Raw genomic sequence first — 24,000 nt, forward strand, 5'->3', positions numbered from 1 at the left:
TCAGACCACTACTCTACTACCACATATCTACAATACATTAAGTGTGTTACCTCAGACCACTACTCTACAATACATTAAGTGTGTTACCTCAGACCACTACTCTACTACCACATATCTACAATACATTAAGTGTGTTCCTTCAGACCACTACTCCTCAATACATTAAGTGTGTTCCCTCAGACCACTACTCTACTACCACATATCTACAATACATTAAGTGTGTTCCCTCAGACCACTACTCTACTACCACATATCTACAATACATTAAGTGTGTTACCTCAGACCACTACTCTACTACCACATACAGTGCCTTGCGAAAGTATTCGGCCCCCTTGAACTTTGCGACCTTTTGCCACATTTCAGGCTTCAAACATAAATATATAAAACTGTATTTTTTTGTGAAGAATCAACAACAAGTGGGACACAATCATGAAGTGGAACGACATTTATTGGATATTTCAAACTTTTTTTACAAATCAAAAACTGAAAAATTGGGCGTGCAAAATTATTCAGCCCCCTTAAGTTAATACTTTGTAGCGCCACCTTTTGCTGCGATTACAGCTGTAAGTTGCTTGGGGTATGTCTCTATCAGTTTTGCACATCGAGAGACTGACATTTTTTCCCATTCCTCCTTGCAAAACAGCTCGAGCTCAGTGAGGTTGGATGGAGAGCATTTGTGAACAGCAGTTTTCAGTTCTTTCCACAGATTCTCGATTGGATTCAGGTCTGGACTTTGACTTGGCCATTCTAACACCTGGATATGTTTATTTTTTAACCATTCCATTGTAGATTTTGCTTTATGTTTTGGATCATTGTCTTGTTGGAAGACAAATCTCCGTCCCAGTCTCAGGTCTTTTGCAGACTCCATCAGGTTTTCTTCCAGAATGGTCCTGTATTTGGCTCCATCCATCTTCCCATCAATTTTAACCATCTTCCCTGTCCCTGCTGAAGAAAAGCAGGCCCAAACCATGATGCTGCCACCACCATGTTTGACAGTGGGGATGGTGTGTTCAGCTGTGTTGCTTTTACGCCAAACATAACGTTTTGCATTGTTGCCAAAAAGTTCAATTTTGGTTTCATCTGACCAGAGCACCTTCTTCCACATGTTTGGTGTGTCTCCCAGGTGGCTTGTGGCAAACTTTAAACAACACTTTTTATGGATATTTTTAGGAAATGGCTTTCTTCTTGCCACTCTTCCATAAAGGCCAGATTTGTGCAATATACGACTGATTGTTGTCCTATGGACAGAGTCTCCCACCTCAGCTGTAGATCTCTGCAGTTCATCCAGAGTGATCATGGGCCTCTTGGCTGCATCTCTGATCAGTCTTCTCCTTGTATGAGCTGAAAGTTTAGAGGGACGGCTAGGTCTTGGTAGATTTGCAGTGGTCTGATACTCCTTCCATTTCAATATTATCGCTTGCACAGTGCTCCTTGGGATGTTTAAAGCTTGGGAAATCTTTTTGAATCCAAATCCGGCTTTAAACTTCTTCACAACAGTATCTCGGACCTGCCTGGTGTGTTCCTTGTTCTTCATGATGCTCTCTGCGCTTTTAACAGACCTCTGAGACTATCACAGTGCAGGTGCATTTATACGGAGACTTGATTACACACAGGTGGATTGTATTTATCATCATTAGTCATTTAGGTCAACATTGGATCATTCAGAGATCCTCACTGAACTTCTGGAGAGAGTTTGCTGCATTGAAAGTAAAGGGGCTGAATAATTTTGCACGCCCAATTTTTCAGTTTTTGATTTGTTAAAAAAGTTTGAAATATCCAATAAATGTCATTCCACTTCATGATTGTGTCCCACTTGTTGTTGATTCTTCACAAAAAAATAAAATATCTTTATGTTTGAAGCCTGAAATGTGGCAAAAGGTCGCAAAGTTCAAGGGGGCCGAATACTTTCGCAAGGCACTGTATCTACAATACATTAAGTGTGTTCCCTCAGACCACTACTCTACTACCACTACTCTACAATACATTAAGTGTGTTACCTCAGACCACTACTCTACTACCACATATCTACAATACATTAAGTGTGTTACCTCAGACCACTACTCTACAATACATTAACTGTGTTCCCTCAGACCACTACTCTACTACCACATATCTGTAATTCAAAATCCATGTGAGTGTAGAGTGCTGTCTTATCATTTGTATGTGTGTGTGTTATCGTGTGTCTGTGCCTGTGTGTCTCTTCACAGTCCCCGTTGTTCCATAAAGTGTATTTTTTATCAGTTATTAAATCTGATTCTCCTGCTGCATCAGTTACCTGATGTGGAACAGAGTTCCATGTAGTCATGGCTCTATGTAGTACTGTGCGCCTCCCATAGGGGACTGTGAAGAGACCTCTGGTGACATGTCTTGTGGGGTATGCTGGGCTCTAGCAGGTTGTCGTGTCTTTGGCTGTGCGGGATTAAGTGATATGACATGCTATTCGATACATTTTTCCGTAATTAATATCACCTGATTGAGCTAGTCATGTAAATGTAATTAACTAGAGAGTCGGGCACCACAAAATAATATTTATAGAGCTGTTATCTTCCAAATAAACTCTTAAAGACCTAATAATATTTTACATCATTAGCAGTCAACATTGATCAAATCAAATTTATTTATATAGCCCTTCGTACATCAGCTGATATCTCAAAGTGCTGTACAGAAACCCAGCCTAAAACCCCAAACAGCAAGCAATGCAGGTGTAGAACGGTGGCTGGGAAAAACTCCCTAGAAAGGCCAAAACCTAGAGAGGAACCAGGCTATGTGGGGTGGCCAGTCCTCTTCTGGCTGTGCCGGGTGGAGATTATACAGAACATGGCCAAGATGTTCAAATGTTCATAAATGACCAGCATGGTCAAATAATAATCACAGGCAGAACAGTTGAAACTGGAGCAGCAGCACGGCCAGGTGGACTGGGGACAGCAAGGAGTCATCATGTCAGGTAGTCCTGAGGCATGGTCTTAGGACTCAGGTCCTCCGAGAGAGAGAAAGAAAGAGAGAAAGAGAGAATTAGAGAGAGCATACTTAAATTCACACAGGACACCGGATAGGACAGGAGAAGTACTCCAGATATAACAAACTGATCCTAGCCCCCCGACACATAAACTACTGCAGCATAAATACTGGAGGCTGAGACAGGAGGGGTCAGGAGACACTGTGGCCCCATCCGATGACACCCCCGGACAGGGCCAAACAGGAAGGATATAACCCCACCCACTTTGCCAAAGCACAGCCCCCACACCACTAGAGGGATATCTTCAACCACCAACTTACCATCCAGAGACAAAGCCGAGTATAGCCCACAAAGATCTCTGCCACGGCACAAACCAAGGGGGGGCGCCAACCCAGACAGGAAGATCACATCAGTGACTCGACCCACTCAAGTGTCGCACCCCTCCTAGGGACGGTATGAAAGAGCCCTAGTAAGCCAGTGACTCAGCCCCTGTAATAAGGTTAGAGGCAGAGAATCCCAGTGGAAAGAGGGGAACCGGCCAGGCAGAGACAGCAAGGGCGGTTCGTCGCTCCAGAGCCTTTCCGTTCACCTTCACACTCCTGGGCCAGACTACACTCAATCATATGACCCACTGAAGAGATGAGTCTTCAGTAAAGACTTAAAGGTTGAGACTGAGTTTGCGTCTCTGACATGGGTAGGCAGACCATTCCATAAAAATTGAGCTCTATAGGAGAAAGCCCTGCCTCCAGCTGTTTGCTTAGTAATTCTAGGGACAATTAGGAGGCCTGCGTCTTGTAATCTTCATCTTACTTCAGTCTCATCTGAAAGTTGTAAATTCTTGGTTATCTGCAAGAACCCTGGCTAACAATTTGAATCAGCAATACAAAATTGGGTTTAATCATTTATTTAATAAATACCTAACTAATCACACAGAATTACACATACACATAATTAATCATAACTTGATTACAAATGACGTCATAAAGGAAAACTTCCCTAGTGGGCGGAACAGATATGACAGCTTGTTACACAAAGGAAAAGGGGCAGGGTTTGAGTGAAAGAGCGGGAAGACTGAGGAACAAAGGGAGAAGCTGTGCTATCGTAAATACAGTATCTTATGCATTCTAAATTACCGGCCATTTGGAAATGGAAAATGCAATAAATATTTACTCTGAGCTGCGCTTCGATAAGTTGGTGGTAGATGGAAGGCCGTGTTGCCCAACCAAGTCCTTTGAGGAATGTCTCTGGTGGTCAATTGGATACGTTGTAGTAACGTCGTTGTGTGGTAGACCCGATACTCTGTCTGTTCCTTCCTAACCCTCGTTTGCAGCTGCGGTCGCTAACTCAACGGCTAGAAGGTATCACTTCTGTCGTGAATAAGAGTTCAAAAGTTCATACCATTCGCAACCAAAGCTCATGCTGATGTTGGCTTCGTTCTGTAGTTATTATCTGAACCATTCTGACATCTGACCAACCAAAGCTCATGCTGATATTGGCTTCGTTCTGTAGTTATTATCTGAACCATTCTGACATCTGACCAACCAAAGCTCATGCTGATGTTGGCTTCGTTCTGTAGTTATTATCTGAACCATTCTGACATCTGACCAACCAAAGCTCATGCTGATGTTGGCTTCGTTCTGTAGTTATTATCTTAACCATTCTGACATCTGACCAACCAAAGCTCATGCTGATGTTGGCTTCGTTCTGTAGTTATTATCTGAACCATTCTGACATAGGACCGTCATCCTACCTCATCAGAACAGGAGGTTCTATTGTCGTCAAGGCTTTATATAGGAAGGGAGAAGAGGGCGTATTTGAAAAGTTTTATAGCCCATGTCCCTTCACAGAGGCGGGCCACTGAGGGAGCCGCCCTAACTTATGAAACCCACATCTCACATTTTAGAAGCTAAAATCACATTTTATCCCATCACAAATAATTTCATATCCAAACATTTAAATTGAATAACATACCATGTGAATCCGATAACTCTGATGTGTAGACTTTCCACTGTAGAGTTTATATCATCTTATCATTGATGAGAATGTCTCAGATGACAACCGAACTGACATCATATCCATTAAGTACCAACGCATATGTTCAATTGTTCGGATTACCAGAATATAGTTAATTTCCCCCCACCTACTGATGTTCCCAGAATCTCTATGTTAACCAAGGGTTTTTTAAATGTAACCTCAGTAGGTTAGAGAGAGGAAAAAGGGGGGAAGAGGTATTTATGTCTGTCATAAACCTATCCCCCCAGGCCAACGTCATGACAAGGTATATCTCACTGGTCAACCCCAAAGCCAGCACCTCCTTTGGCCGTCTTTCTTTCCAGTTCTCTGCTGCCAATGACTGGAAAGTTCCTTTGCCACTATGGCCTATTTATTGCCTTACCTCCTCACACCATTTACACTGAATATAGAATTTTCTATTTTGTTATTGATTGTACATTTTTTGTTTTGTTTATTCCAAGTGTAACTCTGTGTCATTGTTTATGATGCATTGCTTTACTTTATCTTGGCCAGGTCGCAGTTGTAAGTGAGAACTTATTCTCAACTGGCCTACCTGGTTAAATAAAGGCTAAATAAATAAATAAAAAATAATTGACTACAACATTCAACACCTCCATGCTCATCATTTGATTTGATTTAATTAAGCTTAAGGCCCTGGGTGTCGACCCCGCCCTGTGCAGTTGGGTCCTGGACTTCCTGACGGGCCGCCCCCAGGTGGTGAAGGTAGGAAACAACATCTCCACCCCGCTGATCCTCAACACTGGGGCCCCACAAGGGTGCGTTCTCAGCCCTCTCCTGTACTCCCTGTTCACCCATGACTGCGTGGCCATGCACGCCTCCAACTCAATCATCAAGTTTGCAGACGACACAAGAGTAGTGGGCCTGATTACCAACAACGAAGAGACCGCCTACAGGGAGGAGGTGAGGGCACTGAGTGTAGTGTCAGGAAAACAACCTCCCACTCAAAGTCAACAAAACAAAGGAGATTATTGTTCCTCGGCGTACACATCACAGACAAACTGAATTGGTCCACCCACACAGACAGCGTAGTGAAGAAAGCGCAACAGTGCCTCTTCAACCTCAGGAGGCTGAAGAAATTTGGCTTATCACCTAAAACCCTCACAAACTTTTGCAGATGCACAAACGAGAGCATCCTGTCGGGCTGTTTCACCGCCTGGTATGGAAACTGCACAGCCCTCAACTACTAGGCTCTCCAGAGGGTGGTGCGGTCTGCACAACGCATCACTGGGGGCAAACTACCTGCCCTCCATGACACCTATAGCACCTGTCTGCACAACGTGTCACCAGCATTCTTCTCACCAAACCACATGACCTTTTGTTCTGGAGGTGTTCAGAACAAGGTTAAGGGCAGAGTAAGCTTGTTGGACACTAAGAAAGCTTTGTTTTAGAGCGTTTAACACAAAATCAGGGAAGGGCCTAGCTGAGTATAAAACCTTATCATCTGTATATAAATGGATAAGAGAGCTTCCTATTGCCTGATCTATGTTGTTGATGCAAATTGAGAAGAGCATGGGGCCTAGGATAGAGCCTTGGGACACTCCCTTGGGGACAGGCAGTGTCTGAGACAGCAGATTTCTGACTTTATACACTGCACTCTGTGAGCGAGGTAGTTAGCAAACCAGGCCAAAGACCCCTCGGAGACACCAATACTCCTTAGCCGGCCTACAAGAATGGAATGGTCTCCCGTATCAAAAGCTTTGGCCAAGTCAATAAAAATAACATCACCACATTTCTTAGAATCAAAGGTAATGGTGACATAATTGAGGACCTTTAAGGTTGCAGTGACACATCCATAACCTGAGCGGAAACCAGATTGCATACCTGAGAGAATACTATAGATATCAAGAAAGCCAGCCAGTTGATTATTGACAAGTTTTTCCAACACTTTTGATAAACAGGGCAAAGTAACAGTTAAGATCAGCTTGATCTCCCCCTTTAAGTAGAGGACGGTTTGTGGCTGCCTTCCAAGCAATGGGAATCTCCCCAGAGAGAAGAGACAGGTTAAAAAGGTCAGAGATAGGCTTGGTGATGATAGGGGCAGCAACCTTAAAGAATAAAGGAGAGACAGGTTAAAAAGGTCAGAGATAGGCTTGGTGATGATAGGGGCAGCAACCTTAAAGAATAAAGGAGAGACAGGTTAAAAAGGTCAGAGATAGGCTTGGTGATGATAGGGGCAGCAACCTTAAAGAATAAAGGAGAGACAGGTTAAAAAGGTCAGAGATAGGCTTGGTGATGATAGCAGCAGCAACCTCCCCAGAACGGAGAGACAGGTTAAAAGGTCAGAGATAGGCTTGGTGATGATAGGGACAGCAACCTTAAAGAATAAAGGAGAGACAGGTTAAAAAAGTCAGAGATAGGCTTGGTGATGATAGGGGCAGCAACCTTAAAGAAGAAAGGATCTAAACTATCTGAACCAGATGTTTTTTGGGGTCAAGTTTCAGGAGCTCCTTTAGCACCTCAGACTCAGTGACCGCCTGCAGGGAGAAACTTTGTAGTGGGGCAGGGGAAAAAGAGGGAGAAGCATCGGGGATAGTCACATTAGAAGGGGTGGGAGATGAGGAAATGTTGGATGGGCAAGGAGGCATGGCTGAGTCAAGTAGGAATCCTGACTTAATGAAGTGGTGATTAAAGAGCTCAGCCATGTGCTCCTTGTCAGTAACAACCACATCATCAACATTAAGGGACATGGGCAGCTGTGAGGAGGAGGGTTTATTCTCCAGGTCTTTAACTGTTTTCCAGAACTTCTTGGGGTTCGACCCACAGAGAGACAACTGCTACTTAAAGTAACTAACTCAGTGCCATTGCCTGAATCCCAGAACATGTTCCAGTCTGTTTTAGCAGTCCTGCAGCGTAGCATCCACATCATCTGACCACTTCCTTATTGAGCGAGTCACTGGTACTTCCTGCTTTAGTTTTTGCTTGGAAGCAGGAATCAGGAGGATATAATTATGGTCAGATTTGCCAACAGGAGGGCGAGGGAGAGCTTTATACAGTATGCATCTCTGTGTGGAGTAAAGGTGGTCTAGAGTTTTTTCCCCACGGAATCCAGTCAGCTGAGTTTGTGTGTGTGTGTGTGTTTATCTGTGTGTGTGTGTGTGTGTGTGTGTTTATCTGCGTGTGCGCGCGTGTGTGCGTGTGTGTGCATGTGTGTGTGTTTATCTGTGTGTTTGTGTGTGTGTGTGTGTGTTTATCTGCGTGTGCGCGCGTGTGTGCGTGTGTGTGTGTGTGTGTGTTTATCTGCGTGTGCGCGCGTGTGTGCGTGTGTGCGTGTGTGTGTGTGCTGAAAGCGACAGATGGAGAAGGGACAGTGAAAGAAAATGATTTGTATTTTCTGTAGAATATTACATCATGTGATCTTTCTCTCACTCTCAGATCAGAGACACATGGACACCATTAGAAGGTCACTGCTGAGACAGGTGAGGGGGAGGAGAGGGAGGGACTGGGGGAGGAGGGGGAGGGACTGGGGGAGGAGGGGGAGGGGGAGGGACTGGGGGAGGAGGGAGGGACTGGGGGAGGAAGGAAAGAGAATGAGGGAGGGACTGGGGGAGGAGAGAGGGAGGGACAAGGGGAGGAGGGGGAGGGACTGGGGGAGGAGGGGGAGGGGAGGAAGGAGAGAGGGAGAGGGACAAGGGGAGGAGGGAGGGACTGGGGGAGGAAGGAGAGAGAGAATGAGGGAGGGACTGGGGGAGGAGAGGGAGGGATTGTGGGAGGAGGGGGAGGGACTGGGGGAGGAGGGAGGAGGGACTGGGGGAGGAGGGGGAGGGACTGGGGAGGAGAGAGGGAGGGACAAGGGGAGGAGGGGGAGGGGAGGAAGGAGAGAGGGAGTGACAAGGGGAGGAGGGAGGGACTGGGGGAGGAAGGAGAGAGGGAGGGACAAGGGGAGGAGGGGGAGGGACTGGGGAGGAGGGGGAGGGGAGGAAGGAGAGAGGGAGGGACAAGGGGAGGAGGGAGGGACTGGGGCAGGAAGGAGAGAGAGAATGAGGGAGGGACTGGGGGAGGGGGAGGGGTTGGAAGGAGAGAGGGAGGGACAAGGGGAGGAGGGAGGGACTGGGGGAGGAAGGAGAGAGAGAAGGAGGGAGGGAGGGGGGAGGAAGGAGAGCGGGAGGGACAAGAGGGGGGAGGGGGAGGAACAAGAGGAGGGAGGGAGAGGGACAGGGGGAGGAGGGAGAAGTGTATCTAATACTTCTCTCTCTCTCCTTCCAGCCTTCCGCCTCTTCCTGCTCTATCTATCATCGTCACTCAGTAGGAGGGGCTGAGGGTAACGAGGTGGGTGGGATTGAGTTGAAGATCGACCAACCAGAGTCCGAGGAGGAGCTGGAAGCGGAGCCTAAAGGTGACATCATTGCCTTGGTGTTACGGCAACCACTGCATCACAGGAAGACCGTAATCTACCTATGTCTTTCAACACTCATATTCACTACAGGTAACACACACACACACACACACACACACACACACACACACACACACACACACACACACACACACACACACACACACACACACACACACACACACACACTGACTCTCAACACTCATATTCACTACTGGTAACACACACACACACCCACATACACACACACACACTGACTCTCAACACTCATATTCACTACTGGTAACACACACACCCACACACACACACACACACACTGTCTCTCAACACTCATATTCACTACTGGTAACACACACACACACACACACACTGACTCTCAACACTCATATTCACTACGGGTAACACACACACACACACACACACACACACACACACACACACACTGTCTTTCAACACTCATATTCACTACTGGTAACACACACACACACACACACACACACACACACACACACACACACACACACACACTGACTCTCAACTCTCATATTCACTACAGGTAACACACACACACACCCACACACACTGACTCTCAACACTCATATTCACTACTGGTAACACACACACACACACACACACACACACTGTCTCTCAACACTCATATTCACTACTGGTAACACACACACACACACACTGACTCTCAACACTCATATTCACTACTGGTAACACACACACACACACACACACACACACACACACACACACACACACACACACACTGTCTCTCAACACTCATATTCACTACTGGTAACACACACACACACACACACACACACACACACACACACACACACTGTCTTTCATCACTCACATTCACTACTGGTAACACACACACACACACACACACACACACACACCCACACACACTGTCTCTCAACACTCATATTCACTACAGGTAACACACACACACACACCCACACACACACACACACACTGTCTCTCCACCTTTGCTATGCTAGCGTGGTTACTGTCTCTCCACCTTTGCTATGCTAGCGTGATTACTGTCTCTCCACCTTTGCTATGCTAGCGTGGTTACTGTCTCTCCACCTTTGCTATGCTAGCGTGGTTACTGTCTCTCCACCTTTGCTATGCTAGCGTGGTTACTGTCTCTCCACCTTTGCTATGCTAGCGTGGTTACTGTCTCTCCACCTTTGCTATGCTAGCGTGTTATGGTTGGCTCTAAGGGTTTTGGGGTCGGGGCTTTGTCTTTGTGCAGCGTTTCTATTGGGCTACGTGGCTTTCCGTGGGTCGTGCCACTATTGTGGTGTTGAGGGGGAGATGGTCCCTGCGGAGGATAAGCCTGGAACGGACCATGACAACCTGGTGGAGGGTATGTACCTGGGGGAACTACGGGACATGCTGAAGAAATACCTGCAAGATGAGAAGATAGAGAGCACTGTCAGGTAACACACACACACACACGGAGACACACACACGGAGACACACACACACACACACACGGAGACACACACACACACACACACACACAGAGACACACACAAACACACACACACACAGAGACACACACAGACACACACACACACTCAGTGACACAAACACACAGATGCCAGGTAACACAGACATACACACATTTTTATACGCATACAATCAAACACACACACACACACACACACACACACACACACACACACACACACACACCTGGCTAGAGGTGTATCTGTATTATAACCGTGGATATTTTTGTTCAGGCGAGTCAGCAGGACGACCCACCCATCGGGGTCCTCGGAGGGCACAGCTCTGGCAGCAGAGATACTAGAGACGTTTAAAGATCTCCACATGGACCACACCTGGACCGACTCACACTATGCTACACTACAGTTCCCCTCCAGGTAGGTGGATGAGGAGGAGCTGAGGGTATAACGTGTGTAGTAGTGTGAGTGTAGTGTATAGTGTGTATATGGTGTGTGTAGTATATAGTGTGTATAGTGTGTGTAGTGTATATGGTGTGTGTAGTGTATAGTGTGTGTAGTGTATATGGTGTGTGTAGTGTATAGTGTGTATAGTGTGTGTAGTGTATAGTGTGTATAGTGTGTGTAGTGTATATGGTGTGTGTAGTGTATAGTGTGTATAGTGTGTGTAGTGTATAGTGTGTATAGTGTGTGTAGTGTATAGTGTGTATAGTGTATAGTGTGTGTAGTGTATATGGTGTGTGTAGTGTATAGTGTGTGTAGTGTATAGTGTGTGTAGTGTATATGGTGTGTGTAGTGTATAGTGTGTGTAGTGTATAGTGTGTATATATAGTGTGTATAGTGTGTGTAGTGTGTGTGTGTAGTGTATAGTGTGTATAGTGTGTATATAGTGTGTGTAGTGTGTAGTGTATATGGTGTGTGTAGTGTATATAGTGTGTGTAGTGTATATGGTGTGTGTAGTGTATAGTGTGTGTAGTGTATATGGTGTGTGTAGTGTATAGTGTGTGTAGTGTATAGTGTGTGTAGTGTATAGTGTGTATAGTGTGTGTATAGTGTGTGTAGTGTATAGTGTGTGTGTGTAGTGTATAGTGTGTGTGTGTAGTGTATAGTATTTGTAATGTATAGTGTGTGTGTGTAGTGTATAGTGTGTGTGTGTAGTGTATAGTGTTTGTAATGTATAGTGTGTGTAGTGTATAGTGTGTGTGTGTAGTGTATAGTGTGTGTAGTGTATAGTGTGTATAGTGTTTGTAGTGTATTGTGTGTGTAGTGTGTATACTGTGAGTAGCGTGTGTGTTGTGTATATAGTGTGTGTAATCTGTGTGTAGTGTGTGTGTAGTGTATAGTGTGTGTAGTGTACATAGTGTGTGTAGTCTGTGTGTAGTGTATAGTGTATAGTGTATATGGTGTGTGTAGTCTGTGTGTAGTGTATAGTGTGTGTAGTGTGTATAGTGTGTGTAGTGTATACTGTGAGTAGCGTGTGTGTAGTGTATATAGTGTGTGTAATCTGTGTGTAGTGTGTAGTGTGTGTGTAGTGTATAGTGTGTGTAGTATATAGTGTGTATAGTGTATAGTGTGTGTAGTGTATAGTGTGTGTAGTGTATATAGTGTGTATAGTGTATATGGTGTGTGTAGTCTGTGTGTAGTGTATAGTGTGTGTAGTGTATATAGTGTGTGTAGTCTGTGTGTAGTGTATAGTGTGTAGTGTATAGTGTGTATGGTGTGTGTAGTGTATAATGTGAGTAGTGTGTGTGTATCAAATCAAAATCAAATCAAATGTATTTGTCACATTCACATGTTTGTCATTATGGGATATTGTGATGTCATTATGGGGTGTTGTGATGTCATTATGGAGTGTTGTGAGGTCATTAAATCAAATCAAATCAAATCAAATGTTATTTGTCACATACACATGGTTAGCAGATGTTAATGTGAGTGTAGCGAAATGCTTGTGCTTCTAGTTCCGACAATGCAGTAATAACAAGTAATCTAACTAACAATTCCAAAACTACTGTCTTATACACAGTGTAAGGGGATAAAGAATATGTACATAAAGATATATGAATGAGTGATGGTACAGTACGGCATAGGCAAGATGCAGTAGATGATATAGAGTACAGTATATACGTATGCATATGAGATGAATAATGTAGGGTATTTATACCATTATATTAAGTAGCATTGTTTAAAGTGGCTAGTGATATATTTTACATCAATTCCCATCAATTCCCATTATTATCAATGTTAGTGGTGGCTGTTTAACAGTCTGATGGCCTTGAGATAGAAGCTGTTTTTCAGTCTCTCGGTCCCAGCTTTGATGCACCTGTACTGACCTCGCCTTCTGGATGATAGCGGGGTGAACAGGCAGTGGCTCGGGTGGTTGTTGTCCTTGATGATCTTTATGGCCTTCCCGTGACATCGGGTGGTGTAGGTGTCCTGGAGGGCAGGTAGTTTGCCCCCTGTGATGCGTTGTGCAGACCTCACTACCCTCTGGAGAGCCTTACGGTTGAGGGCGGAGCAGTTGCCGTACCAGGCGGTGATACAGCCCGCCAGGATGCTCTCGATTGTGCATCTGTAGAAGTTTGTGAGTGCTTTTGGTGACAAGCCAAATTTATTCAGCCTCCTGAGGTTGAAGAGGCGCTGCTGCGCCTTCTTCACAATGCTGTCTGTGTGAGTGGACCAATTCAGTTTGTCTGTGACAATAAATAGGTCATAGAGGCGAAATAATTACAATTTAGCATTAACACTGGAGTGATAGATGTGCAGATGATGATGTGCAAGTAGAGATACTGGGGTGGAAATGAGCAAGAGGGTAAGTAATAATATGGGAATTTGGTAGCTGGGGTGATAAATAACAAAATGGGGATGAGGTAGTTGGGTGTGCTATTTACAGATTGGTTGTGTACAGGTACAGTGATCGGTAAGCTGCTCTGACAGCTGATGCTTAAAGTTAGAGAGAGAGATATAAGACGCCAGCTTCAGTGATTTTTGCAGTTCGTTCCAGTCATTGGCAGCAGAGAACTGGAAGGAAAGGCATCCAAAAGGAGGAATTGGCTTTGGGGGTGACCAGTGAGGTATACCTGCTGGAGCGCATGCTACGGGTGGGTGTTGCTATGGTGACCAGTGAGATGAGATAAGGCGGAGCTTTACCTAGCAGAGACTTATAGATGACCTGGAGCCAGTGGGTTTGGCAAAGAATATGTAGTGAGGACCAGCCAACAAGAGCATACAGGTTGCAATGGTAGGTAGTATACGAAACTCAATAAAAACTAGTTTTCCCATGGTGCCCCAGGTTAATGAGTTAACAGGTTAATGAGTTAACAGGTTAATGAGTTAATAATTGGTTAACAGGTTAATGAGTTAATAATTGGTTAACAGGTTAATGAGTTAATAATTGGTTAACAGGTTAATGAGTTAATAATTGGTTAACAGGTTAATGAGTTAATAATTGGTTAACAGGTTAATGAGTTAATAATTGGTTAACAGGTTAATGAGTTAATAATTGGTTAACAGGTTAATGAGTTAATAATTGGTTAACAGGTTAATGAGTTAATAATTGGTTAACAGGTTAATGAGTTAATAATTGGTTAACAGGTTAATGAGTTAATAATTGGTTAACAGGTTAATGAGTTAATAATTGCTTGATTCAGTTAATCACGCAATTAGAAACTTTAATCATTCGATGAGCAACAGTCGTCACATTAACTAATAGAATGTCACGACAGTGTTGTCTGAGTAGAGGTGGATAACAGAATCACCAGCAGCAAGAGCGACATCATTGATATATACAGAGAAAGGTGTCGGCCCGAGAGTTGAACCTTGTGGCACCCCCATAGAGACTGCCAGAGGTCCGGACAACAGGCCCTCCGATTTGACACACTGAACTCTATCTGAGAAGTAGTTGGTGAACCAGGCGAGGCAATCATTTGAGAAACCAAGGCTGTTGAGTCTGCCGATAAGAATGCAGTGATTGACAGAGTCGAAAGCCTTGGCCAGGTCGATGAAGACAACTGCACAGTAATGTGTTTTATCGATGGTGGTTATGATATCGTTTAGGACCTGAGTTGCACCCGCTCTAAAACCAGACTACATAAGACGGTGGTCAATACAAATGATAACCCCCCCCCAAAATCTATTTTAATTCCAGGCAACAAAATAGGAAAAATGCCAAGCCACTGTAGTGTATAATGTATGTAGTGTATAGAGTATAAGTATAATGTGTGTGTAGTGTATAGAGTATAAGTATAGTGTGTGTAGTGTATAATGTCTGTATTGTAAAGTAGAGACTCCCGAGTAGTCGTCTATCACGGTGCTAGAGATGTCACTACAGACCCTGGTTCGATTCCGGGCTGTATCACAACTGGCCATGATCGCACAATTGGCCCAGTGTCGTCCGGGTTAAGGGAGGGTTTGACCCGGGGGTCTTTACAAGTAGGCCGTCATTGTAAATAAGAATTTGTAATTAACTGACTTAAATACAAAAAAAGAGTGTGTGTGTGTGCAGGATCCAGAGGAACTCTCTATGGATGGTGGATTCACAGGGAGAGGTGTTGGAGGAGATTCCTCTGGAAGATCCAGACTCCTACTGTGCCTACAGCGCCACCGGCACCGCCACGGTAACGCAGACAGAGTGTTTAAATGTACAGGACCAGTCAAAAGTTTGGACACACCAGGGTTTTTCTTTATTTGTACTATTTTCTACATTGTAGAATAATAGTGAAGACATCAAAACTATGAAATAACACATATGGAATCATGAAATAACCAAAAAAGTGTTAAACAAATCAAAATATTTTTTGTATTTGAGATTCTTCAAAGTAGCCACCCTTTACCTTGATGACAGCTTTGCACACTCTTGACATTCTCTCAACCAGCTTCATGAGGTAGTCACATGGAATGCATTTAAATTAACAGGTTTGTCTTGTAAAAATTAATTTGGGGAATTTCTTTCCTTCTTAATGTGTTTGAGCCAATCAGTTGTGTTGTGACAAGGCAGGGGTAGTATACAGAAGATTGACCTATTTGGTAAAATACCAAGTCCATATTATGGCAAGAACAGCTCAAATAAGCAAAAAGAAAGACATGAAGGTCAGTCAATCCTGAAAATGTTAAGACCTGAAAGTTTCTTCAAGTGCAGTCGCAAAAACCATCAAGAGCTATGGTGAAACTTGCTCTCGTGAGAACCACCACAGGAAAGGAAGACCCAGAGATACCTCAGCTGCAGAGGATAAGTTCATTAGAGTTACCAGCCTCAGAAATTGTAGCCCAAATAAATTATTCACAGACTTCAAGTAACAGACACATCTCAATATCAACTGTTCAGAGGAGACTGCGTGAATCAGGCCTTCATGGTCGAATGAATTGCTGCAAGGAAACAAATAATAAGAAGAGACTTGTTTGGGCCAAGAAGCCCAAGCATGGCTGTGAAATGCAGAGTAGGTTAATGGATGATCTCTGCATGTGTGGTTCCCACCGTGAAGCATGGAAGAGGAGGTGTGATGGTGTGGGGGTGCTTTGCTGGTGACACTGTCTGTGATTTATTTATGGTTTAAGGCACACTTAACCAACATGGCTACCACAGCATTCTGCAGCAATACACCATCCCATCTGGTTTGCTTTTAGTGGGACTATCATTTGTTTTTCAACAGGACAATGACCCAACACACCTCCAGGCTTTTTAAGGGCTATTTGACCAAGGAGAGTGATGGAGTGCTGCATCAGATGACCTAGCCTCCACAGTCATCTGACCTCAACCCAATTGAGATGGTTTGGGATGAGTTGGGCCTCAAAGTGATGGAAAAGCAGCCAAGAAGTGCTCAGCATATGTGGGAACTCCTTCAAGACGGTTGGGAAAGCATTCCAGGTGATGCTGGTTGAGAGAATGCCAAGAAGTGTGCAAGCTGTCATCAAGGCAAAGGATGGCTACTTTGAAAAATCAAAAATATATTTTGATATGTGTTGACACTTTATTTTTTTTCCTACTCCATGATTCCGTGTCTGTTATTTCATAGTTTACGTCTTCACTATTGTTCTACAATGTAGAACATAGTAAAATAATGAAAAACCCTTGAATGAGTAGGTCTGTCCAAACGTATGACTGGTTCTGTATATCACCCTACAGCGCTATCGCTACAGTAACACACAGTGCTTGTGTGTGTGAACATGTTTAACTCAACTGGAAGACCAGAAGTCCCTATAAGAGTAGTAAACAAACATAAATTCGACCAACTGGTGACATTTTGCCGGTCACCATAAGGATAAATACTATTCTAGGGGTTAGGGTTATGGGTTAGGTTTAGGGTTAGGTTTAGGGGTTAGGGTTAGGGGTTAGGTTTATGGGTTAGGTTTAGGGGTTAGGTTTAGGAGTTAGGTTTATGGGTTAGGTTTAGGGTTAGGTTTAGGGGTTAGGTTTAGGGGTTAGGGTTAGGGTTAGGTTTATGGTTAGGTTTAGGGGTTAGGTTTATGGTTTATTGGTTAGGTTTCTGGTTTATTGGTTAGGTTTATGGTTTATTGGTTAGGTTTATGGTTTATTGGTTAGGTTTATGGTTTATGGGTTAGGTTTATTGTTTATGGTTTAGGGGTTAGGGTTAGGGGTTAGGGTTAGGGTTAGGTTTAGGGGTTAGGGTTAGGGTTAGGGTTAGGTTTAGGGGTTAGGTTTATGGTTTATTGGTTAGGTTTATGGTTTATTGGTTAGGTTTATGGTTTATGGGTTAGGTTTATTGTTTATGGTTTAGGGGTTAGGGTTAGGGGTTAGGGTTAGGTTTATGGTTAGGTTTAGGGGTTAGGTTTAGGGTTAGGTTTAGGGGTTATGGTTTATGGTTAGGTTAGGGGTTAGGTTTAGAGTTAGGTTTAGGGGTTATAGTTAGAGTTAGGTTTATGGTTAGGTTTAGGGGTTAGGTTTAGGGGTTAGGTTTATGGGTTAGGTTTATGGGTTAGGTTTATGGTTTATTGGTTAGGTTTATGGTTTATGGGTTAGGTTTATTGTTTATGGTTTAGGGGTTAGGGTTAGATTTATGGGTTAGGTTTAGGGGTTAGGTTTAGGGGTTAGGTTTATGGGTTAGATTTATGGGTTAGGTTTAAGGGGTAGGTTTATGGTTTATGGTTAGGTTTAGAGGTTAGGTTTATGGTTTAGGGTTAGGTTTAGGGGTTAGGTTTAGGTTTAGGGGTTAGGTTTAGGAGTTAGGTTTAGGGGTTAGGTTTAGGGTTAGGTTTAGGGTTAGGTTTATGGTTAGGTTTAAGGGTTATGGTTAGGGTTAGGTTTTGGGGTTAGGTTTATGGGTTAGATTTATGGGTTAGGTTTAGGGGGTAGGTTTATGGTTTATGGTTAGGTTTAGAGGTTAGGTTTATGGTTTAGGGTTAGGTTTAGGGGTTAGGTTTATGGTTAGGTTTAGGGGTTAGGTTTAGGAGTTAGGTTTAGGGGTTAGGTTTAGGGGTTAGGTTTATGGTTTATGGTTAGGTTAGGGGTTAGGTTTAGGGTTAGGTTTATGGTTAGGTTTAGGGGTTAGGTTTATGGGTTAGGTTTATGGTTTATTGGTTAGGTTTATGGTTTATGGGTTAGGTTTATTGTTTATGGTTTAGGGGTTAGGGTTAGATTTATGGGTTAGGTTTAGGGGTTCGTTTTAGGGTTAGGTTTATGGTTAGGTTTAGGTTTAGGGGTTAGTTTTAGGGTTGGGTTTATGGTTAGGTTTAGGGGTTAGGTTTAGGGGTTAGGTTTATGGGTTAGGTTTATAGTTTATGGTTAGGTTTAGAGGTTAGGTTTATGGTTTAGGGTTAGGTTTAGGGGTTAGGTTTACGGTTAGGTTTAGGGGTTAGGTTTAGGGTTAGGTTTATGATTAGGTTTAGGGGTTATGGTTAGGTTTATGGTTTAGGGGCTAGGTTTAGGGGTTAGGTTTATGGTTTATGGTTAGGTTAGGGGTTAGGGTTAGGTTTATGGTTAGGTTTAGGGGTTAGGTTTAGGGTTAGGTTTAGGGGTTATGGTTTATGGTTAGGTTTAGAGTTAGGTTTAGGGGTTATAGTTAGGGTTAGGTTTTGGGGTTGTGGTTAGGTTAGGTTTAGGGGTTATAGTTAGGGTTAGGTTTTGGGGTTGTGGTTAGGTTTAGGGGTTAGGTTTAGGGGTTAGGTTTAGGGTTAGGTTTAGGGTTAGGTTTAGGGGTTAGGTTTAGAGTTAGGTTTAGGGGTTAGGTTTAGAGTTAGGTTTAGGGGTTAGGTTTAGAGTTAGGTTTAGGGGTTATAGTTAGGGTTAGGTTTAGGGGTTATAGTTAGGGTTAGGTTTAGGGGTTATGGTTAGGTTTAGGGGTTAGGTTTAGGGGTTAGGTTTAGGGTTAGGTTTAGGGGTTAGGTTTAGGGTTAGGTTTAGGGGTTATAGTTAGGGTTAGGTTTAGGGGTTAGGTTTAGGGTTAGGTTTAGAGTTAGGTTTAGGGGTTATAGTTAGGGTTAGGTTTTGGGGTTAGGTTTAGGGTTAGGTTTAGGGTTAGGTTTAGGGTTAGGTTTAGAGTTAGGTTTAGGGGTTATGGTTAGGGTTAGGTTTTGGGGTTGTGGTTAGAGTTAGGTTTAGGGGTTATAGTTAGGGTTAGGTTTTGGGGTTGTGGTTAGGTTAGGTTTAGTTGAAAGGGAAAATAGTATTTTGAATGGGAATCAATTGTGTCCCTACAAGGTTAGTAAAACAAGACTGTGTGTTTTTATATTTGTGTGAATATGTGTATGTGTGGGGTAGTCTTTTGTACCTCTGACTTCATGTCTCTCTCTACAGGGGGGCGTGGTGTATGTAAATTACGGCCGCCAGCAGGATTTTGACTGGCTGCAGTCTGCGGGAGTGTCTGTGGTTGGCTGCGTTGTAGTGATGCGTGTGGGGGGCGGGGTTAGTTATGCTGAGAAGGTGCTATTGGCTCAGAAGGCTGGAGCAGGCGGAGCCTTGATCTATCCAGATCCTGCTGATATCCCTCAGGACCCTCGACGCCTGGGGCTAAACAGTTACACCGCTATATCAGAACACGTATGTTACACCTCTATATCAGAACACGTATGTTACACCTCTATATCAGAACACGTATGTAACACCTCTATATCAGATCACGTATGTTACACCTCTATATCAGAACACGTATGTTACACCTCTATATCAGAACACGTATGTTACACCTCTATATCAGAACACGTATGTAACACCTCTATATCAGAACACGTATGTTACACCTCTATATCAGACCACGTATGTTACACCTCTATATCAGAACACGTATGTTACACCTCTATATCAGAACAACTACAAATACCTAGGTGTCTGGTTAGACTGTAAACTCTCCTTCCAGACTCCCATTAAGCATCTCCAATCCAAAATTAAATCTAGAATTGGCTTCCTATATTGCAACAAAGCATCTTTCACTCATGCTGCCAAACATACCCTCATAAAACTGACCATCCTTCCGATCCTCGACTTCGGTGATGTCATCTATAAAATTGCATCCAACACTCTACTCAACAAACTGGATGCAGTCTATCACAGTGCCATCCGTTTTGTCACCAAAGCCCCATACACTACCCACCAATGCGACCTGTATGCTCTCGTTGGCTGGCCCTCTCTTCATACTCGTCACCAAACCCACTGGCTACAGGTCATCTACAAGTCTCTGCTAGGTAAAGCCTCGCATTATCTCAGTTCACTGGTCACCATAGCAGCACCCACCCGTAGCATGCGCTCCAGCAGGTATATCTCACTGTTCACCCCCAAAGCCAATTCCTACTTCGGCCGCCTTTCCTTCCAGTTTACTTTGCTGCCACTGACTGGAACGAACTGCAAAAATCTCTAAAGCTGGAGACTCTTACCTCCCTCACTAGCTTCAAGCACCAGCTGTCAGAGCAGCTCACAGATCACTGCACCTGTACATAGCCCATCTGTTAACTGCCCATCTATCTACCTACCTCATCCCCATACTGTATTTATTTATTTATTTATTTTGCTCCCTTGCACCCCAGTATCTCTAATTGCACATTCATCTTCTGCACATATTCCATTCCAGTGTTTTAATTGCTATATTGTAATTACTTCGCCACCATTGGCCTATTTATTGCCTTAACTCCCTTATCTTACCTCATTTGCACTCACTGTATGTATACATTTTGTTTTCTCTGCACTACAGAGTGCAGAGAAAACACTACAGAGTGCCTGGGAGGCCGAGCAGTTGCCATACCAGACAGTGATGCAACCAGTCAGGATGCTCTCGATGGTGTAGTTGTAGACCTTTTTGGGAAATGTATTAACTCAAAAGGCTTAACAGGTAGCTTGGGAAATGTCCCAAAATTCTCAAACATGGCAAATGCTCCAAATCAAACACTGGCCCTTTAAGACGATAACTAAAGTAAACTATCACTGGCCCTTTAAGGCAATAACTAGAGTAAACTATCACTGGCCCTTTAAGGCAATAACTAGAGTAAACTATCAATGGCCCTTTAAGGCTATAACTAAAGTAAACTATCACTGGCCTTTTAAGGCAATAACTAAAGTAAACTATCACTGGCCCTTTAATGCAATAACTAAAGTAAACTATCACTGGCCCTTTAAGGCAATAACTCAAGTAAACTATCACTGGCCCTTTAAGGCAATAACTAGAGTAAACTATCACTGGCCCTTTAAGGCAATAACTAAAGTAAACTATCACTGGCCCTTTAAGGCAATAACTAGAGTAAACTTACACTGGCCCTTTAAGGCAATAACTAAAGTAACTTTACACTGGCTCTTTAAGGCTATAACTAGAGTAACTTTACACTGGCCCTTTAAGGCAATAACTAAAGTAAACTATCACTGGCCCTTTAAGGCTATAACTAAAGTAAACTATCACTGGATAACTAAAGTAAACTATCACTGGCCCTTTAAGGCTATAACTAAAGTAAACTATCACTGGATAACTAAAGTAAACTATCACTGGCCCTTTAAGGCTATAACTAGAGTAAACTATCACTGGCCCTTTAAGGCTATAACTAAAGTAAACTATCACTGGATAACTAAAGTAAACTATCACTGGCCCTTTAAGGCTATAACTAAAGTAAACTATCACTGGCCCTTTAAGGCTATAACTAAAGTAAACTATCACTGGCCCTTTAAGGCAATAACTAAAGTAAACTATCACTGGCCTTTTAAGGCAATAACTAAAGTAAACTATCACTGGCCCTTTAAGGCAATAACTAGAGTAAACTATCACTGGCCCTTTAAGGCAATAACTAAAGTAACTTTACACTGGCCCTTTAAGGCTATAACTAGAGTAAACTATCACTGGCCCTTTAATGCTATAACTAAAGTAAACTTACACTGGCCCTTTAAGTCTATAACTAAAGTAAACTATCACTGGCCCTTTAAGGCAATAACTAAAGTAACTTTACACTGGCCCTTTAAGGCAATAACTAAAGTAAACTTACACTGGCCCTTTATGGCAATAACTAAAGTAAACTATCACTGGCCCTTTAAGGCTATAACTAAAGTAAACTATCACTGGCCCTTTAAGGCAATAACTAAAGTAAACTATCACTGGATAACTAAAGTAAACTATCACTGGCCCTTTAAGGCTATAACTAAAGTAAACTATCACTGGCCCTTTAAGGCAATAACTAAAGTAACTTTACACTGGCCCTTTAAGGCTATAACTAGAGTAAACTATCACTGGCCCTTTAAGGTAATAACTAAAGTAAACTATCACTGGCCTTTTAAGGCAATAACTAAAGTAAACTATCACTGGCCCTTTAAGGCTATAACTAAAGTAAACTTACACTGGCCCTTTAAGGCAATAACTAAAGTAAACTATCACTGGCCCTTTAAGGCAATAACTAAAGTAACTTTACACTGGCCCTTTAAGGCAATAACTAAAGTAAACTTACACTGGCCCTTTAAGGCAATAACTAAAGTAAACTATCACTGGATAACTAAAGTAAACTATCACTGGCCCTTTAAGGCTATAACTAAAGTAAACTATCACTGGATAACTAAAGTAAACTATCACTGGCCCTTTAAGGCTATAACTAAAGTAAACTATCACTGGCCCTTTAAGGCAATAACTAAAGTAACTTTACACTGGCCCTTTAAGGCTATAACTAGAGTAAACTATCACTGGCCCTTTAAGGCAATAACTAGAGTAAACTATCAATGGCCCTTTAAGGCAATAACTAAAGTAAACTATCACTGGCCAGACAGAGTGAGCTTCAAACCTTAATCATATTGGGGTTCTGTCCTGGCTGCTCCAACATTTGTGACAGAGCTTCACAGCTCTCTCCCATCCAATCAACAGGTCCATCTGGGATCAGGTGACCCCTTCACCCCTGGCTTCCCCTCCTTCAACCACACCCAGTTCCCGCCCACACAGTCCTCTGGCCTGCCTGTCATCCCTGCTCAGCCAATCAGTGCCAACGTAGCCTCCAAGCTACTCAGGTAAGCCCCGTCCTTCCCTCTGGTGTCCCAGGTGTGACTCCTTCTCTCCCTCCACCTCACCCCTTCTCTCCCTCCACCTCACCCTTTCCTCCCCCAGTCAATTGACCGGTCCAGTGTGCCCGCGCGGTTGGCAGGGCCGGCTGCCATACGTCCGTTGTGTCCTGGGGCGGGGCTTCACCTCTGCAGACGGCAGGAGGATCAGGATGGGGGTCTATAACACCATGACTCCTGTTCTACTGAACAACATCTTCTCTTCTCTGGAGGGAAGGATAGAACCTGGTGAGAGGGAGGAGAGCGGGAGGAAGGGGAGGGTGTAGAGTGAGCTCCAAAACTATTGGTACAGTGTCAAATTGTACGTTAATGTGGATGGTACCATGATTATGGATAGTCCCAAATGAATCACGAATAATAATGACATCACTTCCTGAAACAGGAGGTTAAACAAAATGTGTAACATAGTATCACAATATTACCATTCAATATATCCAAATATATGATCATACACTGGGAATGTGATCAATATTTACGGTAATATAAGTACAATATTCAGTTAGGAAAAAAAAAACACAATTTAGACATATAAAACACCTCCCTCTGCAACTGGATCCTGGACTTCCTGACGTGCTGCCCCCAGGTGGTAAGGGTAGGTAACAACACATCCGCCACGCTGATCCTCAACACAGGGGTGCGTGCTCAGTCCCCTCCTGTACTCCCTGTTCACTCATGACTGCGTGGCCAGGCACGACTCCAACACTATTTTTACGTTTGCCGACAAACAACC

General features: G+C 43.5%; 1 protein-coding gene across 2 annotated transcripts in view; it reads left to right on the forward strand.

Moving 5' to 3' along the window:
• Nucleotides 1–24,000, forward strand: part of LOC139379147 (transferrin receptor 2) — a 73,287-nt gene that overhangs the window by 9,034 nt on the left and 40,253 nt on the right. For both annotated transcript variants that reach the window (XM_071121988.1, XM_071121989.1), the window contains exons 2-9: nt 8,363–8,406; nt 9,194–9,413; nt 10,597–10,783; nt 11,090–11,230; nt 15,312–15,423; nt 19,557–19,799; nt 23,080–23,219; nt 23,317–23,498. In XM_071121988.1, the coding sequence (XP_070978089.1) occupies nt 8,374–8,406; nt 9,194–9,413; nt 10,597–10,783; nt 11,090–11,230; nt 15,312–15,423; nt 19,557–19,799; nt 23,080–23,219; nt 23,317–23,498 (1,258 nt within the window). In that variant the 5' untranslated portion in view covers nt 8,363–8,373. The remainder of the gene's footprint in view (nt 1–8,362; nt 8,407–9,193; nt 9,414–10,596; nt 10,784–11,089; nt 11,231–15,311; nt 15,424–19,556; nt 19,800–23,079; nt 23,220–23,316; nt 23,499–24,000) is intronic.

Source organism: Oncorhynchus clarkii, chromosome 21, assembly GCF_045791955.1.
Source record: "Oncorhynchus clarkii lewisi isolate Uvic-CL-2024 chromosome 21, UVic_Ocla_1.0, whole genome shotgun sequence".
NCBI classification, from domain to species: domain Eukaryota; kingdom Metazoa; phylum Chordata; class Actinopteri; order Salmoniformes; family Salmonidae; genus Oncorhynchus; species Oncorhynchus clarkii.